This window comes from Danio rerio, chromosome 20, assembly GCF_049306965.1.
Source record: "Danio rerio strain Tuebingen ecotype United States chromosome 20, GRCz12tu, whole genome shotgun sequence".
NCBI classification, from domain to species: Eukaryota; Metazoa; Chordata; class Actinopteri; order Cypriniformes; family Danionidae; genus Danio; species Danio rerio.
This window is the reverse complement of record NC_133195.1, coordinates 46,112,501-46,125,000: the sequence shown is the minus strand read 5'-3', so window position 1 is coordinate 46,125,000 and position 12,500 is coordinate 46,112,501. Positions and strand designations below refer to the sequence as shown.

Below are 12,500 nucleotides of genomic sequence, written 5' to 3'. Positions count from 1 at the left end.
CATTTTTGGGTGAACGAACCCTTTTATCTTGAAGCAGAGAAAAGGACTATCTTGTTCATAAACAATGGTGTCAGGACTTTTCACCTTGATGACACTGACACATTCATTGACACGAATTCTTGCTTTTGAGGAATGAGCTATTCATTTTGAGCAAGAGACACGCTTTTGCAGGTAATCAACTAGGTTTTTGCAGTTTGCATTGAGAAAAACTAAATCAAGCAGCGTTTTCTTGACAAGTAAAAATATTCTCTTGTGTTCAGAAATATGTCAAATTGAACTGAGTTTTCCTTAAAACAAGCTAAATAATCTGCTGGGGGTGGGGGATTGATATCTGAACTAGACGAAAAACTAAAGCTATTATTTTATATTATTGTTGGCACCATATTAGACACGTTTGTGTGACGAATGTTTGACATCACATGTGTTTAGTTTTCATTAGGCCTATATTATTACCAAAAACCTTATTCACTTTTGTAAATATTTACAGTAAAGTCAAATAAGTGTAGAGCCCTACACAGACTCCAGTATACAAAATGAGCAACATGTAATTATAACACAACATTATTTACCATCACTGTTGGCCACAGGGGGTTCTGTGACCAGTCCTTCTTGACGGTCGAAGCTTTCATCTTGACCTGAGACGGTGGAACTGATGTTTCTTTCTCTCAGGAAGAGAGCAACTACTCCGAGTACGGTAAATAACATGAGGGGTTAATTTCCGTACACTTAAATATGAGAAATGTTAAATAAACCTACAATAAATACTGAAATTTGCTGTACGTAAAGCTCGTTTGTCAGAGTAAGCCTTAATAAATCGTACGCTATCACTTGACGATACAAGAAAAGCAAATTATTCAAAGCAAACTTTGTACAACTCAACTAAACACTTGTCAAGTAAGAGTAATGGCGAAATGAGGAATGTAAGAGGTGTCTCTCGTAAGAATTCGAATGTGTTCCAGCGTTTCCCAGCCAACTGATACGTGATTGGTCAGTTTTGCGCTGTGTATCTTTAATTTTCTCCGAGTTGAAAAATACACTAGTTTTAGCGGTTGTTTTTGTCCTTCACGGGTGTTTTTGGAGTAAAATAAACGGATTTTTTTCATAAAATCATTGACTCGTAAATATTTCCTGTTTGATGAATCAATACTGGTCATTTGGTGAACTTGAGATTCGTTTTTTTTATCAGGGTCGTTTTAAACACATTTACAAGCTGTCTTAGCGTTTATTTCGTAACTTTACTTCAAATGTAAGATATGGCCGCTGTGATGTACTAAGTGTATACTTATTGAACATGACATATCATAGTGTATATCAATTTAAATAACTAGATCTGCCTTATCAAACTCCATATACTCTGCAAATACAAAAGTATGGTAACTTAAATTTAATGCTGAAATTAATAAAATGGCGCCATGTCATACTGATATTGCTTTAAAAGTCCATCCATTCACCTTTACCACCAGCAAAAACCTTTTAACATGTAATAATAATAGTCTTATTAATATTAATAGTCTTAGTAATATTCTGTTCTCCCTGCAGATTTTCTCCAAGCAGTCTCCTGTCACAACACACACATTTAGCCAACCTAAAGGCACTTTTTAGAGCCAACATCTATCTATCTATCTATCTATCTATCTATCTATCTATCTATCTATCTATCTATCTATCTATCTATCTATCTATCTATCTATCTATCTATCTACTGTATCTATCTATCTATTTTCAAAACTTGTGTCCATATATGTTACTGTCTCTGTTATGTGTCTCTAAATCATAATATCTGTTGTCTTTATTTTGTTAACTTTACTCTCTCTCTCTCTCTCTCTCTCTATCTGACTACTTGTCTGTCAAAAATCAATTCACATTGTAAAAGGAAGCAGCCTGTGAAGCAGAGGCTGAAGAAAAAAGCTTCAGCAGTTGGAAGCAGGAGGAATGGGTGGTCGGTTGAAAGAAGAGCCACAACAATGCATCCAAAGATGAAGCAGTTGTTATAGTATGTACTTTTTAAAACTGTTTTTTTTTTTTTTTCAGAAAAAAAAGTCAAACATTGAATGCGCAGTGCATCCGGAAAGTCTTAGCGTCTCACTTTTTCTACATTTTTTGTTACAGCCTCATTCTTAAATGGATTAAATTCATTTATTTCCTCAAAATTCTAAACATAATACCCCATAATGACAATGTGAAAAAGATTTTTTTGTAATTGTTGTTTTTGTTGTAATTGTTTAAATCCTGAAAAATCACACGTATTCACAGTCTTTGCTCAAAACTTTGTTGATGCACCTTCGGCAGCGATTACAGCCTCAAGTCTTTTTTAAGATAATGCCCCAAGCTTGGCACACCTGTCTTTAGGAATTTTTGCCCAATCCTCTTTGCAGTATCTCTCAAGCTCTACCAGAAATGCCTACTCGTCCAGCTGGGACTCGAACCAGTGACCTTCTTGCTGTAAGGTGATAGTGCTATCCACTGAGCCACCGTGCCACCCTTCTACATTAATAATGTGTAAAATCGTAAAACATCTTTACAATGTGGAGCGTTCACCCTTTCGGCTGTATAATCAGTAGCTTCTGCCTTTATTTTGAGTTAATCTGTAGATTGTCACTGTCCAATTGTACAGTGGTCACACAGTTTTGCCAATGTTTGAGCTAATCCTGAGCTAATGTTTAGAGGCCCTCATGGTTTCATCCTTTTGTTTAGTTTTTTCAATGTAGAAGAGTTGGTTTTGTTGTATCAGCCTTTCTTATTTCCTAATTTCACCACAAAGTTAAAAATCCTGTGTGGTATTGCAGTTTTTCTCAGTCACTTTAGTAGGTTTCTCAGATCAAAATTGAAATGAGCAAAACAGGAAGTTCATTTCTCAAAACAATACGTACAAAAAGCAAAACACCATGGATTATCTGCATAAGCCAGTCTCTTGAATCCTTAGTTCATCTCTCAAAACTAAATTTCTGTGTCAATGAATGTGTCAGTGCCATCATAAAGACAAGTCCTTGTGTCATTGTGTACGGATAAGACAGTCAGATCATTTAGTCTTGTTGTCCATAAAACATTGTAGGGGTCTCCTGGTGTAAACGATTGCAATATTTTTGTTTGCAGTTTGTACTGTAATTTGATGACAGATCATGTCATTGTGATACAGAAAGACAAATGCAGCACCGCATAGCACAAAAAAACAAAAACAAAAGTAGAAATGTGAACATAGGACAATCTCAGATGCCATTTCATCAGAAAAAGTCAAGATTAACCTGGGAAAATGTACAAACTGTAGACCAGGGGTCACCAACCTTTATGAAACTGAGAGCTACTTCTTGGGTACAGATAATGTGGAGGGCTACTAGTTTGATAAACACCTCTCAAATCACAAATTTGCTCAATTTACTTTTAATTATACTTTATGTTTTTGGTAATAATTAATGATATTCATCCATGTGAAGACACTGATCATGTTAATGATTCTCACAAAAGTTATCAGCAATGATTTAACAGGGTGGGAAATACCCTGTATTTAATGTATCAATGTGCAACACTTTATTTTTATATATCTCTGCCAATATTTACATTTTTAAATGATTACTTCTATATTAGATGAAGCTTACTGGTAAGTGCCGCTATGGTGAGCTATTTTTAGAACAGGCCTGCGGGCAACACATGTGATCCTCGCGGGCACCATGTTGGTGACCCCTGCTGTAGACAGATTTAGAAAGAAAAGTCTAATGGAAATGTATAGATAAATGCATTATGACAACATATGACAACTTGGAAGTAAAGACTTATGCAATGAAAAAACGATTAAATGTTTTGGGGGTAGATTAATTCAACAGAAACCAAAATAATAAATTTATAAAAATAATAAATTTAGATCAACATGACATAAGCAGCTGATAATGTAGTAAACATCAGAGAATTGCATATAATCATTTGCATGGTCGTGCAAAAGCATTTGCAATTTGTTCAAAGGAGTCAGAAGCTGCTTTTCTGATGTGCACAAGTGACACGATGATGTGGAGGTTGAACAGGTAGTTTTGAGAATTTCAATTCTGATCTGAGAAATGGACCAACGCCACTGAGAAAAACTGTAATTGGTATGCGGTCATCAGAGATGCTTGACTGAATGTTGTCAATAATTAATAATATACACATATTTTTTCTTTTTTGCTTTTCTGTTGCTTTAAACATTAAATACCCAATCTTGTCATTGCAGGTTAAGAAACTCCTCGCCGTTGAGTACTAGGCTATTCTGCTTCTCAGCAAGGAGACTAAGAACAAAGAACACAAATGTGAAATATTGACCCCTCGGTGCACACTTTCCACTTATGCCCAAGACTACCTTCAGAAGATTGGCTCATTTTCTCAACACTTTTGTGAAGGTGAGATGCATGCGTGATATTTTTAAAGTCACTATAAAAGACACTGGGTTCCACACAACTCCTTTAAGTTTACTTAATTGTTTTTTTTTCTTTTTACAAATTTAAGCGAATTAAACATTAAAAAGTAAGTAATAAACTAATTTGCAACAAGTAGTTTAAACAAGCACATTTTTTGAGTGTATAGTTAACATCTTGTCTTGATGTTTGTCTTGATGTTTACCTTTATGAAGGAGCAGGTGGAGGAGGCGACTATGATGGAGAGCCAAGTGCAGCAGGTGACCATTTAAGGAGCAGGTGGAGGAGGTGACCTTGGGCACGACCATTTCTCCTATGACCAAACGTCTTGTGCAGAGCTGCAGTTTAGGCGCCTGAGGCTGGAGAACGCTAGACGTCCATTGTGGAGAAGCTGAAGGTGGGAGTGGTCCCCAGCTGGTGTACAGGCTGGCCCTTCAGGATCAATGCGAGGACTCGTCTGTCACTGGAGTCTTACAGGAATCAGTCTCATGCTCTCCACTCCTCCATGACCACCACAGCAGCTGCTCAGGATACGGCCTGGCTCAGGATTTTAGAAACCTTGGGATTAATAACAAAAAAAGACTAACATACAGTAAGTGCAGATGCCGTTCAAATTATAATGTCTTTTAGGAAGTGTTCCTGGCTCCAGTTGCCCTAAATAATGCAGCATAACAATCCTTTAGAGGAGAGGTTCTCAAAGTGGGGGTCGGGACCCCCCGAGGGGTCGCGGGACAATGAAGGGGGGTTGCCTGGTGATTTTCAAAAATCAATTAATTTGTATTAAACCTTAAGACTTACTGTATTTTATCAATAACCTACTGAAGAGGAAAAAAATAGTCGTTTATAGTTAATATAAACTATATAGTTACTATAGTAGCTTATAGTTACTAGTTCTATTGGATTGCGACTTCTCGGGTAATTACATTATACTAAAGACACCAAGTACCAAGTACCAAGCCCTCTATAAAACAAGTGAGAATTTGGCCAGAGGGAGCTATGTCTGAATTACAGGACTGCTTTGATCGCACAGACTGGACTGTGTTCAGAGAGGCCTCCACAAATGGCCAAGGCACAGATATGAATGAATATGCTGATGCTGTATCCAGTTATATTTTTAAGTGTATGGAGGATGGCTGTGTCACTAAGAACATTAAAGTCAGAGCGAATGAGAAACACTGGATGACTGCAGAGGTGCGGACTTTGCTAAAAACAAGAAACTCTGCTTTCAAGTGTGGGGATGCAGCTGTCCTTAGGTCTGCTCGGGCCAATCTGAATAGGGCAATCAGAGTGGCAAAATGAGCCCATGGAAATAAGATTAAAGAATACTTCCAGGACCACAAAGACAATTTAGGGGCCCTATCATACAACCGGGGCAATGTGGCGAAAGGCGCGGCGCAATACTCTTTTGCTACTTTTAGCTCGGCGCAAGGGTCATTTTGAGGTGTTGCGCCACGCTGTTTAAATAGCAAATGCATTTGCGCTCAAATGTGCGCCCATAGGCGTTCTGGTCTAAAAAAGCAGGCGTGTTTTGGCGCGTTGCTATTTTGAGAAACTGTAAATAGTCTGATCTTTAGACCAGAACAAAGTCGCTCTGTTGTCTGGCGCAAAGTGCACCTGGCTTACACACTACAAACAAGATGCAGAGCAATACGCAAATATCTTTACATATGAAAAATATATAATATCTTAAGGATATATATATATATAATAAGGATATTTACAGGATATAAATAAAAATGACTAAAATATTACGAAACATATTAATTTCTAGCCTACATGAAGATTTAAAAACCACTGCCTTACTTTCTTCCTCTCGCGAGGCTTTTTCAGTTCATTCAATTTGCTTTTGTATAATATTATTATTATTAGCAGTATTATTTATTATATCCATATTTATATTTGTTTTATTAAAAACAAGCTTAGATTTGTCCACCTGTCAAATTTTAGACAATATGGGGCATGGCAGGTGTATTTGGATATAACTCAGTATTTTGAGCACACTTTGTTATTATTGTTCATTTATTCGTTTGCTGGAAATTAGAACTGAATTTAGAAATAGTTTTGAAACAAATCTTTGCGCGTAACTAACGAAATTAATTATTTATAGGCTAATTGATGTCTGTGCGTAAAGGTTTCCCTATCCACGAGAGCAAAAGCGAAAGTGAACTTACTTTACGTCAAAATGCGCTTATGCCGTGACGCAGCTGGCTCTTAAAGGGAATGGGAGATGAGGCTTTAATTGGTTTATTCTCAAAACACACCTATAACTCATTAAGAAAATAAACTCAACCCTTTTAGACCATGCGCCATGGCGCAAAGCGGATTTTCCCGTCCTTAAATTAGCAAAAATGCATTCTGACACGCCCTGAAAGTGTTTGCGCCCTGCGTTTTGCGCTCTGCGCATGGATCGTCAAAATAGAGCCCTAGAAGTTTATGGCAGGGTATTCAGTCTGTCACAGACTATACAAGCATCTCATTGTCCTGTGAAAACAACTTTAACTTACTTAATGATCTTAACAACTACTTTGTAAGGTTTGATGCTGTTAATAATACACCAGCAGTGAAGGCCACATTGCAGCACGACGAGCAGGTGCTAAGCTTTGATATTACTAATGTCCGCAAGACCCTAAAGAAAGTAAACGCTGGTAAGGCGGCTGGGCCTGACAAAATACCAGGCAGAGTACTCAAGGGGTGTGCAGAACAACTTGCGCCTGTACTGACGGACATAATTAATATCTTTCTGCATCAAGCTGTTGTGCCATCATGCTACAAAACATTTGCTATCATTCCAGTGCCAAAAAGACCTTCAGTCACTTCTTTAAATGACTATCGGCCGATAGCTTTAACTTCACTGATAATGAAATGCTTTGAGAAACTGGTAAAAAGTCATATCACCTCCATCCTGCCTACTTCACTTGACCCATTTCAGTTAGCCTGTCGGCCAAACAGGTCAACTGATGATGCTATATCCACTGCACTGCATCTGAGTCTTGAACACTTGGAGGGTAGAAACACATCGGTACAGGTGCTGTTTGTTAGTTTTAGCTCTGCTTTTAATACTATTATTCCTCAGCACCTGGACAATAAATTAGCATCTCTAGGTCTTAATACACCTCTTCGGAACCGGATTCTTGACTTTCTGACAAATAGGCTACAGTTTGTGCGAGCGGAGGGTATTTCGTCATCTACCACTCTGCTCAATACAGGCTCCCCTCTGGGGTGCGTCTTGAGTCCACTGCTATACACTCTGATGACCCATGATTGTTGTGCAAAACTTAGCACTAATCACATTATTAAATATGCTGATGACACCACAATAGTGGGTCTCATCCAGGATAATGATGAGAGGAACTACAGGGAGGAGGTAAAGCTCTTCACAGAGTGGTGCAGGGATAATAATTTAGTTCTTTGGCCATGTATCTTTGGCCATGTATATTATATATATAATATATTATGTATATTATCAGGAGTCTCTCTCCTGATAATATATGGACCTAGACTGGGAACGACACAGAAATATATATATATATATATATATATATATATATATATATATATATATATATATATATATATATATATATATATATATATATATATATATATATATATATATATATATATATATATATATATATATATTTTATTTATTTTTTTTTTCTTTTATTAACATTTTTTAAAAACTAAATATGAAAGCTAAGTTAATGTATACCAAAGTGAGTTATAAACTCACTTGATAATATGCAGAATTGATACACTCACCAAACAATTTCAGATATGCAAAAGCCCACTTGCAAATTAATTTAGATTCATTTAATAAGAAAAATTAAATACACAAATAGTTGGAAAGTTTAATGGTTAATTGTAGCCTAGTTATACATATTCATATAGAGAGATGCATTTTGTTCTATTGTTTATATATAAAGTTGCATTTTGAAAATAACAAAATTATAACCAAACAATACAGTGTAACATGGAGTAATGATGTGCTTTGATAAGAATGCAGTGGTATTGACTACCAGACAGCTGCTGAACATTTAGACAAACAATTTACTTCTTTCTAAAATTCAAAGGACCATTTAGCTACCTGACAAACAAAAACCCAGACAACATTAGATTTTTTTAACATTGATTTATTGACAACAATATCACTAGATTGCCAGTTTTCTTTAAATGAAGCTGAATCCTTGCATCAAAAAAAAAAAAAAAGTTATGCATAAGTACTCTGCAAAAATTATTTTCTTACTTAAGTCTCAGACTTGTTTCTAGTCCAAATATCTAAAAATTCTCAGAAACAGTAAGGAATGGAAAAAGAAAAAAAAATTCATGCCATTTTACATATTACCTGGACGTATGCGAAACATATCAAAATAGTTTTTTTATTTGATTTATGATTTAAGAATTATAACTTGAGGTATAACAAAAGTCATAATATTTGAAATGTTTTGTTATTTGCAGCTACAAATTGTGATCCTGACTTTCCCATATTTAGCATATATAATTATTTTCTTTGTAACAAATTGTTACAATAAATATTATGAAACAATAAGTGATAAACATTATGAATGCATGTACAGTGCAAACTTCATTGCCAATATATAAAATGTACTGTATAGCTAAATGAACACAAATAAGTAGACCATTTATAATTTTTGACTTTCTCTATGCATTTATAGATATATGATCGTTTAATTGTTTAAACTAGAACAGGATTGCATTATATCAAATGTAATTGAATGCAATGCAATTTTAAAATTTTGAATAAAATTCAATTTTCATATCTGTTTAGATTTATTTCAATATTTAAGAAAGGCAAATATGGAGGAATAATGTAGTGTAGATTTGGCTGACTACCCAGACCACGCAAGTGTATTGTCTAATCTATGAGAAAATATATATCTTTAAATTAGTTATTAAATATATAATAATTACTCCCTTGCTGAGACAAAAAAGTCAATGAAAATTAGCCTACATAACACACTTTCTTATGTAGGTTAATGTTCTTTTACTTTTTTTGTTGATGTAGAACATGTAGCTAGCCTGCCTGCACATAGTTTGCTAAAATTTTAGTCAAACTAACACATTGCTGTTATATTACACCAATGGTTGGGTGTGATAAAGCTCTGGAGGCTTATACTGTACTGTACTCTCTCTACTGGACGCATCAGGAACAACAGGGGTTTAAAACTGCCTGGGCCGTAGATCTGTCTGGATCCAAGTCTGCAGTCTCCCCCTTCTCTAATTATTTGACTGAATTTTTATTTTCCTATTTTTACAGGAATAATCTAAATTTTAACGTAGAAATATGAGTTACTCTCTAAAAATACATACAAATCTTTCCTTTAAAAAAATAACGTAATACCAAATTACAAGCAATAACTGAAAATTTAATGTTAGAATTTTTTATTACAGAACAGATGTGTAAAACAACAGGTATTTCCCTGTATAATGAAAAAACTGGAAAATTCTGTAAAAAAATACAGACAATTATCTAGAAAATGACGTTTATTTTTACAGTGCAGTTCTGAAGAGGCAATAACACCAAACTAATCTGATAAGGGGTTCAAATGAAGAGATTTAAAAGACAATGAAGAGCTTATAAAGACATTAAAAAGAATAAAAACAGCACACAACTTCTCAAACTGCAACCATAAAATGGTCAGAATACTCCCGCTTGTTTGTTTGTTTGACAGTTTTGCACACAATGCTTGCTATTGCAGCTAATACAGGCTCAGAAATGCAACAGCTTCCCACAGATAACTGAGGTTATTCTCTTCGGCCCCTCAAAAACAAGAATGTCTTATATTGGGGGCTTGGGAAGTCTTACACCATATGTTAAATCTCAAGTAAAAAATGTAGGAGTTATCTTTGATTGGGAGTTTTGTCTAGAAAAATTGTATTGTTTTATGTTCAATCCACTTAACTTTGTAAAAAGTATTAAGTTAACTGGGTGGCACAGTGGCTCAGTTCTCAAAATCTAAAAACTCCATCACATGTATGCTTGTACATCAAACACATTCAGCTCAGTAACGTTAAATCCAGCTAATCTGTGTTAAATCTACAAACGTTGTCATTTCTTGTTCCTGAATGTTCTCATTTGAAACACACAGTAATCAGCAGTAATCCACATTTAAAAAATAGAAGAAGCACTTATTTTTGACAAATGTGACTTTATTTCAAACTTTAGTACAAAATTCATCATTGTCATCAGTTGTGAGGCTTGTCGCCCCAGACTAATGTCAGTTTTTGTCCGTGTTCAGCTCAGCACCACCTTCAAGATGGGCAGTTTCCAGTGGCACCACGTGGAGGAACGGACATCGCCACCTATATATACAGGGTTTGGATTATCACTCACCATGAACTACAACTACACACTAAATCACTAGTCAATAAATGATGTCCTCCAACCATAAATCATATACCACATTAGCAAAACATTAGACTAGAGAAGGTTGTATATGAGGACAATATTAAAGCAAATACTAAAGGTAGTAACTTTATTCATCTTCAGAACACAAATGAAGATATCTGAATGAAAATAATGAAGATATTTTAGTTAAATCTGAGAGCTCCTTAATCTCTCATAGACAGCAAGATTCCTGACTATGAGGATAATTTTATGTGCACATAAAACAAAAATAACTTTATTCAACAGTTTCTTCCCTCAGTGTCAGTATAGGGCACGCGTTCACGTGTTGCGCCTCTGACATATAACCTTGGATGTGCCTGTGAAGTTTTTAAGAGAGGAAGTCAGAGAGGAAGTCGCACAGGCATCCGTGGGGTATATGTCACTGCACAGTGCTTGTGAACGCGTGCCCTATAATCACACTGAGGAGAAGAAACTGTGAATAAAAATGTTTGTTTATTATTTTTCACTTTTTATAGTTTTATTTATTAATGATGTTTTTTTATTTATTTATACATATTTTTTACTTTTTTTTAATTGTTTTATTTATTAATGATGTTTTTATATTTTTCTATTTTAAACTTTTTTATTGTTTTACTTTATTAATTGTTTTTCCAGTTTTTTTTCAAATTGGCTGGTGAGTGATAATGTTCATTGGAAACCCTGTATATATATCAGTTGATCCCAGTAGTCTTTGTTCAGGAGTCTCTCTCCTCTGGCTCAAATTACATTTCTTAGAGAGAGACACCCAAAATATATGGACCTGGACTGGGAACGACTGAGATATATATATATATATATATATATATATATATATATATATATATATATATATATATATATATATATATATATATATATGTATGTATATATATATATATATATATATATATATATATATATATATATATATATATATATATATATATATATTTTTTTTTTTTTTTTAGTATTTTTTTTTAGCATTTTTTTAAACACATATACAAATATATGTGTATATATATATATATATTTAGCAATATATGAAAGTCTAAACTGTTAAGTGCTTTTTAATTTTTTTTTAATTTTTTTTTACACAAAATTTTTTTCAGCTATAGGACCATGGTGTGGCTGGAATGACTAGATCTACCCATTAAATTAGGATATTTCTACTCATTCTTCCTTGTTCTCCTCCTGAAACAAAAACAGTGATCAGGTTACAGCTTTAATGCATTAAACAAACAACATATCATTAAAAGAAAAGCAATAAATGTCAATTAAAAAAAAGAAGTTTAAGAACACAGGATTGTCGTCTGACACTAACTGGGTTTCCATCAGCCTGTGTTGATGCACCTTTTTAAGAATCACATGAGAAACAAGTTTAAATGAGAATCCCTTAATTCACAAAATGTTTTATGCTCACTTGAGGTCATTTTGGATTTGTGTGAAAAAGGGTTCATGATGGAAAAGCATTTGTCAAATGAACTTTGATGTAGCGAACATTTCTCAATTATACTTCCCTTGTTTACTGTTGGTTACGAGGTTACCAATACTACAGTTCAGCTGCTCGACCAACTTGATGGAAATTATTTGGTCATAATTCTTATTTAAAATTACAAAATATATAAATATATATTTAGTGAACTTCACATTGTGCTTCACATCAGGATGGAAACTCAGCTCATGACAGATTCATTTGACTATTGTCAAAATCTTCAAAATGTATTAATCACCTT

At 34.5% G+C, this 12,500-nt stretch overlaps 3 protein-coding genes across 3 annotated transcripts in view; 1 reads left to right on the top strand and 2 right to left on the bottom strand.

The window, feature by feature from the left end:
- The window catches only part of LOC797974 (uncharacterized), a 5,327-nt gene extending 4,360 nt beyond the window's left edge, over positions 1 to 967 (bottom strand). Inside the window, exon 1 of the mRNA XM_021468675.3 lies at positions 570 to 967. Within this exon, the coding sequence (XP_021324350.3) occupies positions 570 to 705 (136 nt within the window). The 5' untranslated portion in view covers positions 706 to 967. The remainder of the gene's footprint in view (positions 1 to 569) is intronic.
- Positions 968 to 4,575: 3,608 nt separating this feature from the next.
- Positions 4,576 to 12,500, top strand: part of ttll2 (tubulin tyrosine ligase-like family, member 2) — a 68,293-nt gene continuing 60,368 nt past the window's right edge. Inside the window, exon 1 of the mRNA XM_073933264.1 lies at positions 4,576 to 4,971. The gene's annotated coding sequence lies outside the window, so the exon portion shown is untranslated. The remainder of the gene's footprint in view (positions 4,972 to 12,500) is intronic.
- The window catches only part of pimr113 (Pim proto-oncogene, serine/threonine kinase, related 113), a 5,239-nt gene continuing 4,485 nt past the window's right edge, over positions 11,747 to 12,500 (bottom strand). Inside the window, exons 6-7 of the mRNA XM_021468674.3 lie at positions 12,498 to 12,500; positions 11,747 to 11,958 (exon numbers count right to left, since the gene is read on the bottom strand). The exon at positions 12,498 to 12,500 is cut by the window's right edge and continues 86 nt beyond it. Of these exons, the coding sequence (XP_021324349.3) occupies positions 11,938 to 11,958; positions 12,498 to 12,500 (24 nt within the window). The 3' untranslated portion in view covers positions 11,747 to 11,937. The remainder of the gene's footprint in view (positions 11,959 to 12,497) is intronic.